We start from the raw sequence: 23,948 nt of genomic DNA, 5'->3' as shown, positions 1-23,948 counted from the left end.
CTGTTTAAAATGATACCAGTGTATGTCTTAGTCTGTCCGATGCACTGGAAAATTGAATGCTGTGTCAGAGGAGAACTGAGCTCAGCATGGGGTCAGCCGGGGCCAGGAAAATTAGCAGCACCCTCACTGTAGACTGAGTGCATCTGCATGTACGTGAAATAGTTAGCACAGACAAAAAGGGGATGTTTCACTCTATCTATTAACAGGGCACAGTTGAATGTCCTTGCTAACAGCACCAAAACTATGATAAAGACATGATTAAGTGACCATTGTCTGACCGGACATTCCATCCATCTACCACTAAAGATTATGACATCACCAATGGGACACGATTAAACAGCCATTGTGTCGGGTCTACCTCTTTGTACATGTGACTAGAAACAATTAACTTTACTAGTAGTTGTAAGAATTGCCTTATAAAAAAGCTGATTGTACACTATTGGGCAAGGCACACTGAAGAAGCCTGAGACAAGATTGCCTTATCGATAAGAAGGCAATAAAAGATCCATCACTCACGAACGCTGTGTCCAAATATCTTTCAACTCTGACAGTGCCTTTGTACAATGTGACACCAGTTGTTGCTGTAGCTGTCAGTCACAATGAACACCGGATTTACCGACATCAAACGGAAGAGGAGATACATGCCTGGAGTAACCGGGAGGGTAATTAATAACCAGTGTTTGATCAGCAAATGCCCAAAGCCAGGGTATACATCTCACTGTAACACATCCCTTTAGTAGAGCACGCCCATCACTTTTATATTAGTGATTATTACACAGCGTTAGTCCTCCGAGACCTGGCCCAGCAGTCTAACAAGGGTAAACGCTCCACCTTTCACCACCCCCTTTCACGCACAAGAAAAAAACTAACAGGAGTAATAATATGTATAGAAAAGAGAGAGGGCCAGAAGGAAATGATCCACAACGAGCATCATAGGGAGCAACAAGGGTTGGATGTGGGCTGAAAGGAAAGTGGCAGAGCACGAAGAAAAGAGGACAAGTCCTCTCTCTGTCCAACCCCAAAAACTTAACGTATCCATCACTGTAATTTATCCTCAATGTAACTATCTCATGCAGTGACTGGCCATGAACCCAGTATCAGTGAATTGCAATGTTAATCCTATTCTTTTTATTCAGTGAGTTCCTGTGTGTTTGAGTTGTGATCAGTAAACTTTATTAATAATCAGGGTTCTCTCCATACAAGCAGATCAATTTTTAAGATACCCAAAACTTGCTTCACAACTTGGAATCTAACCCATTACTATTGTCATAATGTGGAGTCCCACACTCTACAGTAGTGCGTAATATCACTTTGCCTCAGCCTGTGATGTTGTTATATTCACTGCACTCTGTGTTGGGGAAATTATTTTATCAAGGCACTAACTGCCTGCATCCGTAAAGTTGCCTGCGCTTTCACACACAGGTACTGCTTTGTATTCCTGAGTCTGCATTTTGCTCATCATTCGACACGATTCTCCTCTCTCAGACATCGTCCCAGCTATGTGTACGTGGTCTCACACAAGATGGCATGATGGCACAGTGGCCAACACTGCTGTCTCACAGCGCCAGGGATCTGGGTTCAAATCAGGCTTCGGGTCTATGCAGAGTCTGCACGTTCTCCCCATGTCTGTGTGGAGTTTCCTCCCACAGTCCAAAGATGTGCAGGGTGGGTGGATTGGCCATGCTAAATTGCCCCTTAGTGTCCAAAGATGTGTAGGCTAGGGGGATTAGTGGGATAAATGTGTGGAGTGAGTTACGGGGATAGGGCTGGGGTGGGTGGGCATGAGTAAGATGCTCTGGGGTTATGGGAATAGGCCTGGGTGGGACTACAGTTGGTAAAGTCTTGATGGGTTGAATGGCCTCCTTCTGCACTGTATGGATTCTGTGGTTCTATAATTGGTCATTGTGCTGCTCTTCCTCCAGGCGTTTGACTGTCAGCATCAAGCCTCCTTCAGCGCAGAAAGCAGAGGCGTGAAGTCGAACAGAAAGAGACGGACTCAAATCCCGGACAAGCCCAATTACAGCCTTAATCTCTGGAGCATCATGAAAAACTGCATCGGGAAGGAGCTGTCAAAGATTCCCATGCCTGTGAGTAACTTCTACCTTTATCTGGAGGAGGGCATAAAGAGATGCGGATAGTTAAGTGAACGGGCCACGAGATAGCAGATGGAGATTTTTTATTCAGTTGTGGGTCATGGGTGTCACTGGCCAGGTTAAAGTCCAACAGGTTTATTTGGTAGCAAACGCCGCTAGCTTTCAGAGTGCTGCTCATGAAGGAGCGGAGGGCATTGTCATTGTTCCAGGCTCCATTAACAGAGAGTGTTGGGAATCTGGAACCCACCGCCTGTAGAGGCAGGGTCCCTCGCAACATCTAAGAACCAGTTAGAGGAGCATTTGAAATGCGTACAAGGCTACGGACCAAATACTGGAAAATGGGATTAGAATTAGATAGATGCTTGATGACCAGTGGGGACACGATGGGCTGAAGGGCCTCTTTCAGTGACACATCATCAAGTATATACTAGCAAGGGCAGACTGATGTGTGAAGGTCTGAAGCAGTTGCTGAGGAAGTGCTGTGATGATCTTCGAGCAGAGCAACTGGGCACGGCACGGTAGCACAGTGGCTAGGGCGGCACGGTAGCACAGCGGTTAGCACTGCTGCTTCACAGCTCCAGGGTCCTGGGTTCGACTCCCGGCTCGGGTTACTGTCTGTGGGGAGTTTGCACATTCTCCTCGTGTCTGCGTGAGTTTCCTCCGGGTGCTCCGGTTTCCTCCCACAGTCCAAATATGTGCGGGTTAGGTTGATTGGCCATGCTAAAAAATTGCCCCTTAGTGTCGGGGGATGCGTAAGTTAGAGGGATGAGTGGGTATAATATGTAGGGATATGGGGGTAGGGCCTGGGTGGGATTGTGTTTGGTGCAGATTCAATGGGCCGAATGGCCTCTTTCTGCGCTGTAGGGTTCTACGGTTCTATGAACTGCTCTGTTGCATCTCCATTTAATACTCCGGCTGCAGACTGGACACTGACTCACTCCAGCATCTGTGGTGATATAAAATAACCTTGGAAAAATTAATTGGCAGAGTCTTATCAAAGCAAGATTCATCGAGTTCTCTTATTCCTGGGGCAGGATTCTACAGCCTTAAGTGTCTGTGAATGAAGTTTGTAACTAAACAATGACCCAGTGAGTGATAATTCACACAAGATGCAGATTGAAGAGCCCTCAGTGATCAGGGTACCTTGTCTCTCTCATTGCTCCAGTCCTGGTTGAAGGTTGTCTAAGTTTGCATTACTCTCAGTCGATTGTTTTATTGGGTGTGGTGGAGGGAGGGGGCATTGAACTAATATTTTTTATTCATTAGTGGGGTATGGCTGGCCAGCATTTATTCCCCATCCCTAGTTGGAGGGAAGTTGGGAGTCAATCACATTGCTGTGGCCCTGGAATCATACGTAGGTCAGACCAGGTAAGGACGGCAGATTTCCTTCCCTAAAGGACATTAGTGAACCAAATGGGTTTTTCTGACAATCGACAATGGTTTCATTGTCATCAGTAGATTCTTAATTTCAGATTTTGCGCGTCGAACCATGGGGGAAGATCTTCACAGAGTTACAAAGCCAATATTTATTTATTAGTCCCAAGTAGGCTTACATTAACATTGCAGTGAAGTTAGTGAAAATCCCCTAGTTGTCACTCTCCGACACCTGTTTAGGCTCACTGAGGGAGAATTTAGCACGGCCAATGCACCTAACCAGCACGTCTTTCAGACTGTTGGAGGAAACTGGAGGAAACCCATGCAGACATGGGGAGAATGTGCAGACTCTGCACAGACAGTGACCCAAACTAGGAATCAAACCCAGGTCCTTGGCACTGTGAGGCAGCAGTGCTAAGCATTGTGCCGCCGTACTGAAGAACTGATGAAATATTTTCGGTAGGTTTTCAGAGTATTACTGATGATGAATGGTGTTTTGTGTGCCGTTATTGGAGAGGCTGGTAATTATCAATAACAACAGGACCCTGGACTGTCGTTTACTGGCCGAACAAGGCAGTCAAAGAAATCAAAGTGAAACCGCTATGATTCTCTAAATCTTTATATATTCAGGGGTGAAGGGTTCTCAGGAGGATTTTTCACAACTGATTGCCCTTGACAGAGCAATTCTAATTGTGACTTGAAGCACATTAACTCCATTCACAACCGAGTAATATCAAACTCCAAGCGTTGAGCACGGCTTTGTTGCTGCCTTTCTGGTTAAGTCTACAGTTTGCAGAAAATGTCTTCTGGAAAGAATCAGAATGAAAACATTTAGTGGCTGTGATGTCCAAGGCCTTTTCAGGACTGCTGATCCAGCAACTTTCTCTCTCTCTACCACTTCCCACTTTAAAGCCAGCATTGTATCCATTGCGCTCTGAAGAGGTGACCGGGGACCTCACCTTGCACCATCTGCTGGCCTGTCCCAGTACTGCAGTCTTCAGTGATTTGATAGTGAAATCTTCAGGCTTGCCTTTCCCCATCTCGAGACCCAGACAATCTGGAACTCTGCTGTCTCTATGCAAACTGTACCTCACATTCACCCATTATCCCATCCTCGCAGCTGTGCGTTGGCCCGATTTATAACATTCCCATCCTTGTTTCTTCCCCAAACCTCAAATCTTCAGACTCCTCGATTTGGACCCTTGAGAACACGCTTGTTTTCATTTAGGATGGCTGTGCTCTCAGCTGTCTACACTCTAAACTCTCAAACTCCCTCCCTAAGCACCTTCTCCACTCCCAACCTCTCCCTTCTCCATGAGACACAGGAGCAGACTGATCTGATGTGTTGATCCTCAGCTCCACTTTCCCGTCTTATCCTCATAACCCTGGATTTCCTTACTGATTAACAATCTATCTCAGCCTTGAACTTAGTTAACCATCCAGCCTCTACAGCCCTCTGTAGTAAAGAACTCCACACATTCACTACCCACTGAGAGAAGAAATTCCTCCTCATCTCTGTCTTAAATGGGCAACCCCCTTACTCTGAGATTGTGCCCTCTGGCCCTCTCCCACAAGGGGAAACGATCTCTCAGCATCGACCTTGTCAAGCCCCCTGAGAATCCTATATATCTAAATAAAGTTGCCTCTCATTCTTCTAAACTCCAATGAATACAGGCCCTACCTACTCAACCTCCCCTCACAAGAAAATCCCTCCATTACCCAGCATCAACCTGGTGAACCTTCCCTGAACTGCTGCCAATGCCAGTATATCTTCTCTCAGATAAGGAGACCAAAGCTGTTCTCGTTGTTCCAAGTGTGTTCTAACTGATAGAAACATACATAGAAGCTAGAAGCAGGAGTAGGCCATTCAGCCCTTTGAGTTTGCACTGCCATTCATCTTAAGAACATAAGAAATAGGAGCAGGAGTAGGCCATCTAGCCCTTCGAGCCTGTCCCGCCATTCAATAAGATCATAGCTGATCTGTTGTGGCTCAGTTCCACATCCCCGCCCTCTCCGCATAACCCTTAATCCCCTCGCTTATCAAAAACCCATCAACCTGCGTCTTAAAAATATTTAGCGAGGCAGCCTCCACCACCTCAACGGGCAGAGAATTCCAGAGATTCACCACCCTTTGAGTGAAAAAGTTCCTCCTCAACTCCGTTCTAAACCGCCCCCCCTTACCTTGAGGCTGTGCCCCCTAGTCCTACTGTCCTTTCTGAGCGGGAAGAGTCTCTCCACCTCTATCCTATCCATCCCATTCATCATCTTATACGTCTCAATGAGATCTCCCCTCATTCTTCTAAACTCTAACGAGTACAAGCCTAGTTTATTCAGCCTCTCCTCATAGCTCAACCCCCTCAACTCCGGTATCAGCCTAGTAAACCTCCTCTGCACTCCCTCCAAGGCCAAAATATCCTTGCGTAAGTACGGCGCCCAAAACTGCACACAGTACTCCAGCTGCGGCCTCACCAATGCCCTGTACAGCTGCAGCAAGGCCTCCCTACTTTTATATTCAATCCCCCTCGCTATGAAGGCCAGCATCCCATTCGCCTTCCTGACCACCTGCTGCACCTGCAAGCTGGGTTTTTGCGACTCATGCACAAGGACTCCGAGGTCCCTCTGCACCGTCGCCTGCTGCAGTTTTTCGCCACGTAAGTAATAGTTTCGCCACGTAAGTGATCTTGATCGTGGATGATCATCAAATTCAATATCTTGATACCCCACTTCCTCCCATATCCCTTGATCCCTTTAGCCCCAAAAGCTATATATAAATTTCTTCTTGAAATCAGACAATGTTTTGGCCTCCTTTATATCCTCCTTTAAGAAACACCTCAAATCCCACTTCTGACCAAGTTTATAGTTGCTAAAAGGAAGTCATGGGGTGGGGGGTGCGGTAACCATAGGATGGGTGGTGCCCATCTCTAGTTGCCCTTGAACTGAGTGACTTGCTTGGTTATTTCAGAGGGCACTTAAGAGTCGAGCACGCTGCTGTGGGTCTGGAGTCACATATAGGCCAGACCAGGTAAGGATGGCAGATTTCCTTCCCTAAAGGACATTAGATGGGTTTTTATCACAATCAGCGGCAATAATATGGTCACCAGATTTATTAATTGATTTCAAATTGCATCAGTTGTCTTGGTGGGATTTGAACCCATGCCTCTAGAATATTAACCTGGATCACACATTTAGTGACAGTCTCTCTTGGATTTGCACCCTGTTCAATATTAACCTCAATGAGCTGTAGAATTAGGAAGGTTGTGAAGCCAGTGTTGTACGGGATGGTGTCAGTTTAATGGTAGGCAGATTAGGTTTAAATTGCCCCCTGAACAAACATTTAGAGTGGGGTGTATCACAGCCAAACCTGACCCTGTCCCCACCCAACATTCACACACGGCAGCCGGGGCAGTCTCCGCGTGTGTGGTGTGGAGTTCAATTGACAACACTCCTTTGAAGGGTCTTTAAATATTTTACTGCATTAACGATGCTATATAAATGTGCGTTGCTGTTGCAGATGCTGTCAGATTCTACTGGAAGAAGTCTCACAACACCAGGTTTAAGTCCAACCAGTTTATTTGACAGTAAACCCACAAGCTTTCGGAAATGGTGTTCCTTCATCAGGTGTGTGGGAGGTTCTGATCAGAGAAAGGCGTATAAAGACACACACAGTTTCTCCACTCACAGTGTCTGCATCTTTAAGACTTGAATAGCAGGTTAGCTGTAAAGACTTGCATTCTAATCAGTATTCTGTAAATTGTGTGTGTCTTTATACGCCCTTCTCTGATCAGAACCTTCCACACACCTGATGAAGGAACACCGTTTCCGAAAGCTAGTGGGTTTACTATCAAATAAACTGGTTGGACTCTAACCTGGTGTTGTGAGACTTCTTACTGTGTTTACCCCAGCCCGACGCCGGCATCTCCACATCAGATTCCACCTGTGCCACTTTTTGCCACTTGGAAAATGAATTAAAAAGCCCAGGCAGCTTTCTGATAGGATCATCATCACCAGTCAAAAGCAGACACTTTTATCCCATTGGCCTAGTATTTATACCTGGGTTTGCAAGCCGGAATTGTGTTACTCATGATAAATGGCTGTGGTGGAAGAATCACTTCACACTGGTCTTTAGGGTCAAGCTATTTCATGTAAATCTCTGGGAAGGTAATGGCCAAGTGTTATTATCGCTAGACTATTAATCCAGAAACTCAGCTAATGTTCTGGGACCCTTGTTCAAATCTTGCCACGGCAGAATTAGAATTCAATTAAAAAAATCTGGAATTCAGAATCTCCTGATGACCGTGAAACCATTGTCGATTGTTGGAAAAACCCATCTAGTTCACTAATGTCCTTTAAGGAATGAAATCTGCCGTCCTCACCCGGTCTGGTCTACATGTGACTCCAGAGCCACAGCAATGTGGTTGACTCTCTACTGTCCTCTGAACAAGGGTAACTAGGGTTGAGCAATAAATGCTGGCCAGCCAGCGATGCCCATGTCCCACAAGTGAAATTTTAAAAAACTTCAGAGCTGCCACCTACAATGAAGTCAACTCCCAGAGTGTTTGTATTTATAGCACAATCCATGTTACAGGTTCTACTGGCAATTCACTTAATAAGGTGATTGCCACACTCTGATTAGTAGTACATTATCATATTCATAGAATCATAGATTCCCTACAGTGCAGAGGGAGGCCGTTCTGCCCATCAAACCTGCACCAGGCCCACATGTTTACCATGGCTCAGCTCCCTAATCTATACATCTTCGGACACTGAGGAACAATTTACCATGGCTAATCCACCTAACCTGCACATCTTTGGAGTGTAGGAGGAAAGTGGAGCACCTGGAGGAAACCCGCACAGACCCAGGGAGAATGTGCGAACTCCACACAGTGACCCTGCTCCCTTGCACTGTGAGGCAGCAATGCTAACCACTGTGCCACCCTTCCATCTTTTTTATTTATTCTTTTGCAGGATGGGTCAGCATTTATTGCTGATCCCTAATTGTGTTGGAGAAGGTGGTGTTGAGCTGCACAGCTCAATTGTGGACTGTCCACAGATATGCTGCATCAACTTGTCAAGACACTTTTGGCAGCTCTTCACAAACCTGGGACCTCTGCTACCTGGAAGCACAGGGGCAGCAGGCACTTAGGAACATCACCACCTGCAAGTTAGCATCCTAACATGGAAATATACCACTGTTTCTTCATCGTCATTGGGTCAAACTCCTGGAGCTCCCTATCCATTGTGGGTGCATCTTCACTATGGGTTGCAGGAGTTCATGAAGAAGGTTCACTTCCCTCTTCTCACAGTCAATTAGAGATGGCCAATCAATGTCCCATTGTCAGCACTGCTCACATCTTATGAGTGAAGACATTTGGAAGTACTTCAGATGGAGGGAGGCTTCATGAGGAAGAGTTTAGGCTGCATTCCTAATGTTGAAGAAAATCTACCTTTTCAGCCCCTTAAATTGGTGTCATAAGGTTAAAGGCGAAATACTGTGGCTGCTCAGAAAGTTCTAGTGAAGACCTCATAGACCGAAGCTCCTTCTACATAAAAACATTGAGACTAGAAGCAGGAGAAGACCATTCAGCCCTTCGAGCCTTCCCCGCCATTCATTTTGATCATGGCTGATCATCGAATTGAATATCCTGATACCCTTTCCTCCCCACATCCCTTGATCCCTTTAGCCCCTAGAGAAATATCTTGAAATCAGACAACATTTTGGCCTCAGCTACTTCCTCTGGTAGTGAATTCCACACACTCACCACCCTCTGGGTGAAAAAATTCCTCCTCACCTTCATCCTAAAAGGTTTACCCTTTATCCTAGTTCTGGATCCCCCACCATTGGGAACATTTGATGATCAGCCATGATCAAAATGAATGGCAGGGAAGGCTCGAAGGGCCGAATGGTCTTCTCCTGCTTCTAGTCTCTATGTTTTTATGTAGAAGGAGCTTCGGTCTATGAGGTCTACACTGGAACTTTCTGAGCAGCCACAGTATTTCGCCTTTAACCTTATGACACAATTCAAGGGGCTAAAAAGGTGGATTTTCTTCAACATTAGGAATGCAGCCTAAACTCTTCCTCATGAAGCCTCCCTCCATCTGAGGTACTTCCAAATGTCTTCACTCACAGGACGTGGGCAGTCTAACTCTGTTAGAATTTTATAAGTTTCCGTGAGATCCTTTCTCACTCTCTGGTGGAACACGTGTTTGATTTTACACATTTTATCCGCTCTCCGTGTTAAAAATGATCAGTTCAGCCTCCAGCGAAATGCGATTGAACATTGTCCCTCCACTGTAATTCCCCAGAATCTCCAAATCCTTTGGAATTTAGTGAGATGAAGCAGCTGACGGGAGCTGTTAATGAGAATCCCTGGGGAAATGCGTCACAGTCTGGGACGGAGGCGGGAACAGTCTGTGTGTGTGTTTTCTTTCTCTCTGTGCCACATTCACAAAAACCTGAACTCAGGCTGTTATTCCTGAGTGAAGTGCGTATTGTATACATAATTAAGCCTTCCTTTGCTAAGACTCGCAGTGACGGTGATGTTGGAAAAAAGAATTCACCACAGGAAATTATTTATGGGAATGTATGTTTTATCGCACTCCCAGAAGAGGCGCAGGTGAAAATGTACTGGAAACTGAGGCAAAGTGGGCCAGCTATTTATAGTGAGCGTGAAGAGATGGAATAATTAAAGTCTGCGCTCCTGGAACGCTGCCAGTTTGGGAGAGGAAGCGTCGGCTTTGACTGATTTGCCTTCCAAGGTGCAGTTTCACTTAGAATCGCACTGTCCTTTCAGAGACCTGGGGGAGGGGTGGGGGTGTTGATATTTAAACTGTTGTTTGACAGAATGGAAAGAGGGGCTTTTGTGGCAACACTTCAACTTTACAGTACTGGTCACCTTATTCAGGAAAGATGTAAATGCATTGGAAGAAGTTCAGAGAAAGTTTACCAGTCATGGGGGTTACAGATAGTGTGACACAAACCCAAGATCCCAGTTGAGGCCATCCTCATGTGTGCGGACCTTGGCTATCAGTTTCTGCTCAGTCACTCTATCAAGCAAGCTGGTTGGACTCTAACCTGGTGTTGTGAGACTTCTTCGTGTATCCACAACGATTGCAGTAGGCTTTCTGAATCGCTGCTCTGCACTGATTGGCCTTATACAGCATCAACGTTGCTATGATCCCAAGGCCTTTCTCAGCTTCAACTTTTAACTATTTCAGCCATTTATCACAGCTGTAGGCTGCTTATTTTACCCTCTATTGTAGCACTAGGGTGATTTGGTGGCGCAGTGGTTAGCACTGCTGTCTCACAGTTCCAGGGACCCAGGTTGGGTTCCTGCTTTGGGTCACTGTCTGTGTGGATCATAGAAATCATAGAATCCCTGCAGTGCAGAAGGAGGCCATTCGGCCTATCAAGTATGGACTGATAACAATCCTACTTAGGCTCTATCCCCATAATCCCCCATAACTTGCACATCTTTGGACTGCAGGAGAAAACCGGAGCACCCGGAGGAAACCCATGCAGACATGGGGAGAACATGCAAACTCCACACAAACAATGACAGTTTGTATGTTCTCCTCGTGCCTGTGTGGGTTTCCTCCCACAGTCTGAAAGACGTGCTGAATAGGTGCATTAGCCATGCTAAATTCTCCCTCAGTGTATCCAAACAGGCGTCGGAGTGTGGCCACTTGGGGATTTTGAAGGTAACTTCATTGCAGTGTTAATGTAAACCTACTTGTGACACAAATAAATAAATAAACTTTCCACTTGTCTCCATTCAACTCCACCCCCACTGTTTACAGATCTGGCCCAGTGTATTCTGTCATTCCTTCAATATTGCCTTAGCTAATTTAGTTTCATTTGAAAATCTGATCACTTTGGGTTTCTGAATCCAGAATGTTTATACAATTGGTGCAGCAAATGATGTACTATCAGTCGGTACTTTTTTCCCTGCCCCTCAGCTTCGGGGAGATGGTGGTGCGGTGACAATGTCACTGGACTCGTAATCCACAGCTCAGGCTAATGCACCTGGGGTGTGGGTTCAAATCCCGTCCCAGCAGATGGAATTCGTAACTTCAAGTAATTAATAAGCCTGGAATACAACACTGTTTGTTTTCCTTGCAGGGCAGGGCAAGTCCTGACCAGCAGCAGTTGTGAACCCTCAGGTTTGACCAGTTTGATTATCGTCAGCAAGGCTCATGCTTCTCTGAAACCTCAGTCCCCTGGGTCATGACAGACTGGAACTTCCCAGGGTCCCTTTTCAGTCACTTGCTCGGCCAGAGGTTTGGCCAATTCTAGGAAAGCCTCCAGTCCCTGAGGTAGTCAGGCTACTTTCCAGGTTTTAGTAACAGCAAAATGTGGCAGATGTGGAAATCTGCAATAAAAAAAACAGCGTACTGGAAAAATAAATTGGGATTAACTGTCACAGCAAAACTTTTGAAAAGTGAAATCTTGTCTCTCTTGCTCGCACAGATGCTGCCAGACCTGCTAAGTTTTTCCAGCCTCTTTTTCCTCATGTTTTAGACCTTCTAAGCCAGCTCGCAAAGTACTTCCAAGAGCTTTTTCTAAAATTCATTTTGTAAGACATAAGCATCACTGGCTGGGCCAGGATTTATCACCTGTTTCAGAGGCCAGTTGAGAGTCAACATTGCTGTGAATCTGGAGTCACATGTAGGCCAGACTGGGCAAGGACGGCAGATTTCTTTCCCTTAAGGACATCAGTGAACGAGGTGGCTTTTAACGACAATTAACAATGGTTTTGTTGCCATCGTTAGACTTTTAATTCCAGATGTTTTATTGAATTCAAATTTCACCGTTTGCTGTGGTGGGTTTTGAACCAAGATTTTTCTCCGGGTCTTTGGATTACTAGTCCACTGACAATACAACCATGCCACTTCCTCCCTCCTCCTCTCTACTTCTCTTTCAAACAGAAAAACTGACCTTTCCATGACAGATCTGTGTCCTTCACACAGTAGGGCCTGTGCGTTCTGTTGGTAACATCTCTGGGACCTATGTAATAGTCAGGAAATCCAATTACCCCCTTTCCAGAGCTTTCTTCAGTTTCATGATGGGTTAAAGGGGGATCTCATGAACTTCTGTTTTTGCGTAGTACCAAGTTCACCACAGAAAGAAATCTGCTGTCCTTACCTGGTCTGACTTGCATGTGACTCTGGACCCACAGCAATGTGGTTGACTCATAACTTCCCTCTGAAGTGACCTAGCAAATTGTACCAGACAGCCACAGAAAAGGCTAAAAGGAATAATCCAGGCAAACAGCATTGTGGATATACCTACGCCAAATGGACAATAATAGTTTAAGGCCCTGGCTCACTCCCACCTTCTCAAAGACAAGTAGGGCTGGGAAATGAATGTTGGTGCCAAATTGTAAGAGGAATTTTTTGAGGTGTCCCACTGGGATGCTCTGTATTTAGTTGACCTCATTCAACCAATACATAAACAGTGAAAGACAGTGTACAGTTATGGAGTGAAAAGATATTTATTTGCTAATGCATGCTTCAGGGGGTAGACACAGTCACTGAAGGTTGATTGTCCTCTCTGAGCAAATCTCACAGTTGTAAAATTGTTATATTATTCTTAACATTTCAATATCCCGCCCAGCCTTGTGAATCAGACTGAAGGGTCCAATTACAATATTACAATTAGCCAATAACGTTCCACTTATCAACAGGAATAGGAGATCATTAGTTCATTGCCCTTGTAGGTTCCTCCCCCGTTACCTAGGAAACCAAACTCATGTCAATTCCGGTAACCAAGGCTACTGCTTGCAGCGGCGAATCTTAATTGGCAAAAGGAGTTATTCTCTGCCCAACTCTGACCTCTCCTTATCAGCTTGTAAAACTTTTCCAGCCTCGCTACCCATGAATGAATCCACTCCCTTACAACCCAGGCCTATTAAACTTGCTTTCGCATATCCAAAAAGAGAAGAGAAACTGCCTTTTTGGGTTCCATTGTGTTAAAAGAATTCGGCTTGTCTACCACTGTGTTTCCCATCATGCTGCATTGAGAACAAAGTTGACCAAAGCACACAATACATGTTTATTGAAAATACAGTTTAAGATTATAATACTTGGTTAATTTGAGGTTCGCAGTTTATAATACCTTTGCATATTTTGTTCCAGGCACATTGTGAATATAAGGCGCTTTATAATTACCTTAACCCAGTCTACTTATTATAGTAAAACTAAAATGAAGGCCCTCATACTAAGAATTCTGTACTACCTCCCAGCACAAGCCCAGCCTGCCAATCCTTTCCTCATAAGACAATCCTGCCATTCCAGATATTAGCCTGGTAAACTTCCTCTGAACTTCTTCCAATGCATTTACATCTTTCCTGAATAAGGTGACTAATACTGTACACGATACTTCAAAAGTGGCCCTGTACAACTGAAGTATAACATCCCTACTTTTTGTATTCAATTCCTGTCGCAATAAATGATAATATTCTATTACTAATTATTTGCTTTACCTGCATATTAGCCTTTTGTGATTCATGCACGAGGGCAGTCAGATCCCTCTACACCTCAGAGCTCTGCAATCTCTCATCATTATTTATTTATTTTTATTCCTCCTCCCAAAATTTCACATTTTTCCACATTATACTCCATTTGCCAGAATTTTGCCCACATGTGTAGCCCACCTATATATTTTTGCAGCCTCCTTGTGTCCTCTTCTTAACTTACTCTCCTACCTACCTTTGTGTCATTAGCAAATTTAGGAACCATCCCTTCAATTTCTTCATCCAATCATTGATAGAAATTGTGAAAAGTTGAGGCCCCCAGCATTGATCTCTATGGCACTCCACTTGTCACATGTTGCTAACCTGAAAAAGACCCATTTATGCCCACTCAGTGTATCCCATTAGCCACGCAATCATCTTCTATCCATGCCAATATGTTACCCCCAATAACATGAACATTTATTTTCTACAATTACCTTTAATGTGGCACTTTATCAAATGCCTTCTCTCATGAATCTGTGTAAACGACTGTTTGCAAGGCCATTATTGTACTGATGATCCAGTTTGCCCTTGATGATCCTTTCCATTATTTTACCACCTTTTGGAATTTACAGCTTGGAAACAGACTGTTCTGCCCAATTGCTTTGTGCTGGTGTTTATGTTTAATGGAAGGAAGAGGTGATGTTCCACAAGCTCAATGGTAGAGAGGTCAGAGAGGGAAAACTGATATTATAGAATCAGTTTGTCACTACGAGGAGAGATTAGAGAGGTTGAAGTTATTTTCCTTGGAACAAAAAGTTCGCTGATGACACGAAGGTTGGTCGTGTTGTGGATGGTCTGGAAGGATGGCAAAAGTTGCAGCAGGACATAGATAGGATGCAGGACTGGGCGGAGAAGTGGCAGATGGACTTCAACGCAGATAAATGTGTAGTCGTCCATTTTGGCAGAACCAACGGGATGAACGAGTACACTATCAAGGGCAGAAGTCTGAGTAGTGTTGAAGAGCAGATGGATCTTGGGGTCCGGGTCCACAGGACTCTTAAATCGGCCTCGCAGGTGGAGGAGGTGGTCAAGAAGGCGTATGGTGTACTGGCCTTCATTAATCGAGGGATTGAGTTTAGGAGTCGGGAGGTAATGCTGCAACTTTATAAGACCCTTGTCAGGCCTCATTTAGAGTATTGTGCGCAGTTCTGGTCGCCTCACTATAGGAAAGATGTAGAAGCTATTGAGAGAGTACAGAGGAGATTTACAAGGATGTTGCCTGGACTGGGAGGCATGCCTTCTGAAGTTAGGTTGAGGGAGCTGGGACTCTTTTCCCTGGAGAGACGAAGGTTGAGAGGCGACCTGATAGAAGTTTACAAAATGTTGAGAGGAATAGATAGGGTGGACTCTCAGAGGCTATTTCCCCAGGTTGAAATGGTTGCTACGAGAGGACACAGATTTAAGGTGCGGGGAGGGAGGTTCAGAAGTGATGTTAGGGGTAAGTTTTTCACTCAGAGGGTGGTGAGTGAATGGAATCGGCTGCTGTCAGTGGTGGTGGAGGCGAACTCGCTGGGGTCTTTTAAAAGACTTCTGGATGAGTATATGGGGTTTAATGAGATTGAGGGTTATAGATAGGTCTGTAGGTTGGTAGGTGTTGATGTGATCGGCGCAACTCGTGGGCCGAAGGGCCTGTTTGTGCTGTAGTGTTCTATGTTCTAAAAAAGACTGAGGAGTGACATGATAGAGGTCTACAAAATTGTGGAGGGGCAGAGAGAGTGAACAGGAGTAACCTGATTCCTTTGGCGGAGACTTCAAAAGCCAGGGGTCATAGATTCAAACCAAGTGACAGAAGGACTAGAGGAAAAATCTTTTTATGCAGGGGGTGGTGGGTGTCTGGAATTTGCTGCCTGAGTTGGTGGTGGAGGCAGAGATCCTAAACTTATTTAAAAAGTACCTGGATCTACACCTTAAGTGCTGTAAACTGCAGGGCTATGGGCTGTGTGGAGGAAGATGGGATTAGGAAGGCCATTTGGATGTCTTTGGGTCAGCATGGTCAAGATGGGCTGAATGGCTCCCTTCTGTGCTGTATCATTTCTATCGTTCTCTGCATTCAATGGATGCTATTTGACCTGTTGAGTGGTTCCAGCATTTCTTGTTTTTATATGGTGTTATTAAATTTGGCATCTCCATTCTTTCTGCCTTTATCTCCCTCCTTCTGCTTTGCCATTCCCCCTTTAGCAGCTGTTCAGTGAAAAGTGAGACAAAGTATGTGTTCATTAATCTGCCATCTCACATTGCCTCAAAAATTTATCTTGCTTGTCCCTTATCAGCACTATCCCTCCATCAATTATCCTTATTTATATGTCTACAGAGTAATTTACTATTTATTTTTACACTTTTTATTTTCATTACAATATTTCCCCTTCCTACTGAGTTGTCTTTCTAATCTCTTTTCTAAACTCGCCATATACCTTTTTGTCCTTAACATAAGAAATAGGAGCAGGAGTAGGCCATCTAGCCCCTCGAGCCTGCTCCACCATTCAATAAGATCATGGCTGATCTGATAGTGGTTCAGTTTCACTTACCACCTCTCTCTCTCTCTCTCTCTCTCTCTCTCTCTCTCTGTCTCTCTCCCCCCCGCCCCCATCACCCTTAATTCCCTTACTGGTCAAACATCTATCTCTCTGTGACTTAAACACATTTAACGAGGTAGCCTCCACTGCTTCAATGGGCAGAGAATTCCAAAGATTCACTACCCTATGGGAGAAGAAGTTCCTCCTCAACTCTGTTCTAAATTGACTCCCCCTTATTTTGAGGCTGTGCCCTCTAGTTCTTGTTTCCATTCTAAGTGGAAATAATCTCGCTGCTTCTACCTTGTCGAGCCCTTTAACTTTTTTTTTATTGTTTATGTTCTTTTTATTCCTTCACACAGGTAGCACAGTAGTTAGCACAGCAGGTTCAATTCTGGCCTCCGGTGATTGTCTGTGTGGAGTCTGCATGTTCTCCCCGTGTCTGCATGGGTTTCCCCCGGATGCTCCGGTTTCCTACCGCACTCCAAAAATGTGTGGGTTGGGTTGTTAGGCAGTGGTAAATTGCCCCTTAGTGTCAAGGGACTAGCAGAGCAAATGTGGGATTATGGAATTGTTGTCTGTGCAGGTTCGATGGGCCAAATGGCCTCGTTCTACACTGTAGGGATTCTATGATTCTACAGTGTGCATTGCTAGCTAGGCCAGTATTCATTGCCCTTGGACAATCCCTAGTTGCCTCTGAGAAGGTGATGATGAGCTGCCTTCTTGAACTGCTGAAGTCCATATGGTGTAGGTACACCCACGATGCTGTTAGGGAGGCTGTTCTGCCACAGCACTGTGTTGGTTCTTGGCTCTTGCTTTAGGTTCACCATTATCCTGAGGAGTCAATGACCTAGTGATATTATCGCTAGACTATTAATCCAGAAACTCAACTAATGTTCTGGGGACCCAGGTTTGAATCCCAGCACAGCAGATGGTGAATTTGAATTCAATTTAAAAAAATCTTGAATTAAGAACCTACTGATGACCATAAAACTATTGTCAATTGTTGTAAAACCCATCTGGTTCACTGATGTCCTTTAGGGAAGGAAATCTGCTGTCTTTAACCAGTCTGACGTACATGTGATTCCAAAGCCACAGCAGAGTGGTTGACTCAACTTCCCTCCAAGGGCAACTAGGGATGGGCAATAAATCCTGGACAGCTAACAATGTCCATGTCCCACAAATTAATTTTAAAAAATCCTCACTTCTCTGTTTATTCATTCAATTTTGGCCACTTTGATTTTATTGCACAGTAGCATATAGTCCTCTTGAGTCTTCATCTTCCCGTTAAACATTGCCAAGTGCTTTATCTCTGTGTCGATATGTTTCGCCAGTTTGTCCCACTTATCTCCACTCTTTCTCCATCCTGGCTGGCTTCTTTCCAATCAGGAGCCACTGACCCTTTTATCACATACATTTCTCTCCATCAGGATCTTCAATACGGTTATATTATCCTCACTATTCCCAAGATGCCATCCCTCACTTACTTTGATTCTGTTCATACCTGGAATGGAAGATTAATAGCGGTTACCAACATAGCAGGCAGAATTTTCCAGCCCCACCCGCCATGCACATGGGCAGGGGTGGACGATTGCAAAAGTCTGTTGACCTCGGGTGGGATTTTCCAGTCTTGGGGTGAGTGTGATTGGGAAATCCCGCCCGGAATGTTTGCTTTGTTCTGGATTGGTAAATGAAAAATGAGTCATACGATGGACTTCTAATTATCCAGTTGCTGAACCTGATGTAAATTATAACCTGTAATAGCCTTTATGTAGGAGTTGGGCGGAGGATATTGGACGTGGTTTTAAACCATCTGCAGACTCCTTGATTGATCAGAGCTCCGACTATTTATAACCCACTCAATCCCCCACACGGCCAGCAACTTGTTTTTTTAAGTTAAACGGTTCAAATTAAACATTTGCGTGAAGAAAATGCACATCAACACTGTGATATTTTATTGCTGCTTACCGCGCCCACAGACCTCAGCACCATTAGATTTATAGAGACATACAGCGCGAAAACAGGCCCTTCGGCCCAACTCATTCATGCCAGCCAGGTGTCCTGAACTGAACTAGTCCTGTTTGTCTGCATTTGGCCCATATCCCTCTTAAACCGTGCCCGTCCGTCCCTCTGTGCTCTGAGACAGGCCTCAGACCTGACTCAGAGCGATGGTGCTGAGGTCTGGGAGAAAGGGAACTGCTTGAATTGTCTGGTAGGAGTGCAGGGAAGAGCCATTCACTTTAGGAAAAGGCAGTAAAATGAGATGGATCAGCCAGCAGCCCGTGGCCTCAAACCAGCCCCCCTCTCAGACACAGGCACTGTCTCAGTCCCGTGCACCCCTCACAGTCAGGCAGCCTCACCCACACAGATCCTTACAGAAACCCGTGCAGACTGATACCTTCGTGCACACACCTCTTATGCTTTACGGGGGAGAGGGTGGTGCAGTGGTATTGTCGCTGGACTAGTAATTTCGAATTTGAATTCAATAATAAAAAAAATCTATCATTGAAACCTATCTGGTTTCACCAATGTCCTTTAGAGAAGGAAATCTGCCGTCCTCACTCGGCCTGGCCTACATGTGACTCCAGAGCCGCAGCAATGTGGTTAACTCTCAGCTGCCTTTGGTTCAAGAGCAGCCATGGGAGGGAAACAACTGCTGGCCCAGCCAGCAATACCCACATCCCGTGAAAGAATAAAAAATATTCAGTCTCACACAAGACACCAGGTTTAATCAAGTGTTCACTTCCGCACCGACACACATACACAGACTGACCTTCGAACGTGAAGAATCCTTTTGAGCACAAACGCTTTTTTATAATGAGGTTGTATTAACTTTGGGACAGTTATATCAATAAATAGCATTGCCGTGGGTTGGTGTCAGTAGAGAATTCCATCTTGCCTTCATCATAGAATCCTTACTGTGCAGAAGGAGGCCCTTCGGCCCATCGAGCCCTGCACCAACAACCCCGCCCTGCACCTACAACAACCCCGCCCTGCACCAACAACAACCCCGCCCTGCACCAACAACAACCCCGCCCTGCACCAACAACAACCCCGCCCTGCACCAACAACAACCCCGCCCTGCACCTACAACAACCCCGCCCTGCACCAACAACCCCGCCCTGCACCAACAACAACCCCGCCCTGCACCAACAACAACCCCGCCCTGCACCAACAACAACCCCGCCCTGCACCAACAACAGCCCCACCCAGCCCCTACTCTCGTAACTTCATGTATTTACCCCGCTAATCCTCTGACACTAATTTAGCACGGCCAATCAACCTAACCTGCACATCTGTGGAGTGTGGGAGGAAACCGGATCACCTGAAGGAAACCCACGCAGACACGGGGAGAATGTGCAAACTCCACAGAGACCGCGATCTAAGGCCGGATTCAAACCCAGGTCCCTGGCACTGAGGCAGCAGTGCCGACCACTGTGCTGCCCATAGAATGACATGAAGCTGCGAAAATGCTTATTCAGTAAAATAAAAATGCCTGACTCTGTCCTGCTGTCTCATTCGGGGTTTGTCATGTTGTCAGTACGTTTTCTGTCAAATGTAAAGAGGAATAAACATACCAATCTGTACTGTAAAGGGCTAAGAGATGCACGGTGGCACAGTGGTTAGCACTGCCGCCTCACAGTGCCAGGGAGCCGGGTTCAATTCCTGGCTTGGGTCACTGTCTGTGCAGAGTCTGCACATTCTCCCCATGTCTGCGTGGGTTTAATCCAGGTGCTCCAGTTTCCTCCCACACTCTAAAAGATGTGCTGGTTAGCTGCATTGTCCATTCTGAACTGTGTACCTGAACAGACACCGGAGTGTGGTGACTCAGGAGTTTTCACAGTAACTTATTGCAATGTTAATATAAGCTTACTTGTGACACTAATAAATTAAATAACCGTTGAACCATATCCTGTTCTCAACTATTAACATTCAGGGCATAGAACAGCGCCACCTGCTGTATTCACAAATAAGGGAATTCAGAGAAAATGGAGCAATTTTTAAAAAATAATTAAAAGCAACATAGAAATTTTAGAAGCGCACAATGAGACTAAATGATCAAACTAGAAAGTATGCGAGGCACAGCTTGCCTCACTATGGTGCCATCTTGGATGTGTGTGAAGTGATCCACATGTAAAGCAAGGGCGAGTGAAGTGAGGTACGTGGTGATTGCCCACAACACTGACTGTGAGAGCCGTGCGCTCCCTCTGAACATGTAAATATTCCTGTCGTTTTTACTATTTGCAGCTGATGACAATTCTATTAATGTATAAATGATTAAGCAGTTTCTATAACTCGTTGTGAAATATTCTATTAAAATTAAAATTAAAATTCGTGAAGTCATCAAGTAGAACACAAGGGTCAGGGATCACATGAGTTCAAGATCAGATTTACTTATAGAAGCACAGAATCTAGTTTGACACACCTAGTGCAGTCCCGAAGGTGCGGTGCACTGTTAGAGGTGCCAACTTCTGGATGAGATGGTAAACCAAGCCTCTGTGTACTCTCTGAAGCGGGTGTAAAATATCCCATGGCACTACTCTGAAAGAGAAGCTGACTTATCTCTGATAGTACTGGCTAATATTTATCTCACAGCCAACGTCATTGCAATGGATTCTCTGGTCACTATCGCATTACTTCCTGCAGGATCTCGCTGTGTATAAATTAGCTATCATATTTCCTATGTTACAGCATTACTACTCTTGAAAAGTCCTTCATTGACAGCACTTTGAGATCTGGGAAGGCACTATGTAAATAAATGCAAATCCTTTCTTCTTCTCCATAAAACTGTCAAATCGACCTAGCACACACATCCAAGATGGCACCATAGTGAGGCAAGCTGTGCCTCGCATACTTTCTAGTTTGATCATTTAGTCTCATTGTGCGCTTCTAAAACTTTATTCTATGTCTGTAACGCTACATTCTGCACTCTCTCATTTCCTTCTCTTTGAACGGTCTGCTTTGTCTGCATAGCGCACAAGAAATAATGCTTTTCACTGAATACCAATACACGTGACAATAATAAATCAAATCAAATCAAAGATTTAAAACCCTCAGCGACTTTCCACTGATTTCCATCCGTGTAGTTTTTTTTACCCCTGGTATGACTGAAGTGATCCACATGTAAAGCAAGGGCGAGTGAAGTGAGGTACGTGGTGATTGCCCACAACACTGACTGTGAGAGCCGTGCGCTCCCTCTGAACATGTAAATATTCCTGTCGTTTTTACTATTTGCAGCTGATGACAATTCTATTAATGTATAAATGATTAAGCAGTTTCTATAACTCGTTGTGAAATATTCAGCGTGTATTCAATGTGCCTAGTCTTATTCAGTGAACAAGCCCAGTTTCAATCTTGCGACCCACTGAGATGAATAGAGGGCCACTCACACGGCCCACTCACTAGCCGATGTTGCCCATCGCTGGTCTAGAATGTCCTTAAACCAGATTAAATATGAGAACAGGTCTAAGCAAAATGAATGCCGTGGTGAGCAGTAAGTGTCCCAGTGCCAAAACTGGTCACCCGTATCTAAAGGTAAAAGCTGTGACTGAACCTGCAGCAAGGAGGGCGCCACAGTGGCACAGTGGTTAGCACTGCTGCCTCACAGCACCAGGGACCCGGGTTCGATTCCAGGCTCGGGTGTTTGTGTGGAATTTGTATGTTCTCCCTGTGTCTGCGTGGGTTTCTTCCGGATGCTCTAATTTCCTCCCACATTCCAAAGGTGTGCAGGTTAAATGGGTTGGCCATGCTAAATTGGCCCTTACGATGTGTAGATTAGGGGGATTTGCCATGGTGAATGTGCAGGGTTACAGGGATAGGGCGGGCGTGAGGGCCTGGGTAAGATACTCTGTTCAATGCAGACTCAATGGGCTGAATGGTCTCTTGAACACTGCAGGGATTCTATGAAGGTAAGAGTGACACTGAACCAGGATGACTCCCACTGCACTGATTTTCTTTCACTGAACAATATGGAAATTAGGAATGTATTATCCCAGATAAGCATCCCAAATACCAACATTTCGTGCATCACAGTTAGGGACTTTATTTTTGCCGAAAGTATTAAAATCCTGCCCTGTGTAAAATTGAGCCGGACAGATGAAGAAGGTTGGGTTATTGACAGATGTTGATCTCAACAGCTTGGTAGTAAGGGACTACCAAGGGACTATATAATTGGTGACAAAGCCCATTGACTAGACAGAAAATAATATCCATTTGATTTGGTTTAACTTATTATTGTCACATGTATTAACGTACAGCGAGAAGTATTGTTTCTTGCACGCTATACAGACAAAGCACACCATTCATAGAGTACATAGGGGAGGAGGAAAGGAGAGGGTGCAGAATGTTTGTTAGATGGCTCCCTCTATTGTTATAACTGCAAGTTCATGGTTGAATAGCCATCAGCATTTACTGTCTGGTCTCAGCTGGTCGCTCTCTCACTTCCACGTAAACAAATTTTGGGTTGAGTCCACACCAGTTGAGGAATACGTAATATAGAGACTGATCCCTGGAGCAGTACTGAAGGAGTGCTGTACTCACTGAGGTGCCATCCTTTGGGAGAAACGTTCGCCTAAGGTTCATATTTTCTATGGTGTCACAGTGGTGTCAGTCTGGAGGCAGATATTTTGTGCAGAACTTCCCCTGCCAGAATGTGAGGACCTTCCTTCAGTCTCAGTGAAAATGTGAAACCATACACATGCAGAATAGATGGAATGGAGTCTCGTTCGAGAATCTATGTGGAGGCCATCCTGCTGTAACGTGGTGGGGGAGGTGATGGCCTAGTGGTATTATTGCTAGACTATTAATCCAAAACTAACTCAGCTAATGTTCTGGGGACCTGGGTTCGAATCCCACCACGGCAGATGGTGGAATCTGAATTCAACAAGAAAAATCTGGAATTAAGAATCTACTGATGACCATAAAACCATTGTCGATTGTCAGAAAAAGCCATCCAGTTCATTAATGTTCTTTAGGGAAGGAAATCTGTCGCCATTACGTGGCTACCTGTGACTCCAAAGCCATTTAAATGACCCATGAGGACCAACGCCTCTGTTAAAGTAAGGGGCAAAGCGTATGTGCCCAGTGCAATTCATCTTCTAAAGGTTTGGACAACCACTAATTTTATTGATAAAAGCAAATTACTGGAATCTGAAACAAAAATAGTGAATGCTGGAAAATCTCAGCAGGTCTGACAGCGACTGTGGAGAGAAAACAGAGCCAACATTTTGAGCCTGGACGATTCATGGTCTTTTGGACATTTGTTTGGGCACAGGGACACAGTGGTCATCACTGCTGCCTCACAGCGCCAGGGACCCGGGTACGATTCCTGGCTCAGGTCACTTGTCTGTGTGGAGTTTGCATTTCTCCCCGTGTCGGCGTGGATTTCCTTTGGATGCTCCGGTTTCCTCCCAGGGTCCAAAAATGTGTGAGTTAGATGGATTGGCCATGCTAAATTA

The 23,948-nt window shown here is 45.1% G+C and overlaps 1 protein-coding gene across 6 annotated transcripts in view; it reads left to right on the top strand.

Moving 5' to 3' along the window:
- Window positions 1-23,948, top strand: part of osbp2b (oxysterol binding protein 2b) — a 354,770-nt gene that overhangs the window by 309,470 nt on the left and 21,352 nt on the right. For all 6 annotated transcript variants that reach the window (XM_080208479.1, XM_080208481.1, XM_080208478.1 and 3 more), the window contains one exon: window positions 1,923-2,087. In XM_080208479.1, the coding sequence (XP_080064605.1) occupies window positions 1,923-2,087 (165 nt within the window). The remainder of the gene's footprint in view (window positions 1-1,922; window positions 2,088-23,948) is intronic.

The sequence above is a fragment of the Carcharhinus amblyrhynchos genome, chromosome 20, assembly GCF_965287045.1.
Source record: "Carcharhinus amblyrhynchos chromosome 20, sCarAmb.v2.hapA, whole genome shotgun sequence".
Lineage (NCBI taxonomy): Eukaryota > Metazoa > Chordata > Chondrichthyes > Carcharhiniformes > Carcharhinidae > Carcharhinus > Carcharhinus amblyrhynchos.
This window is presented reverse-complemented; position numbering and strand designations above follow the sequence as displayed.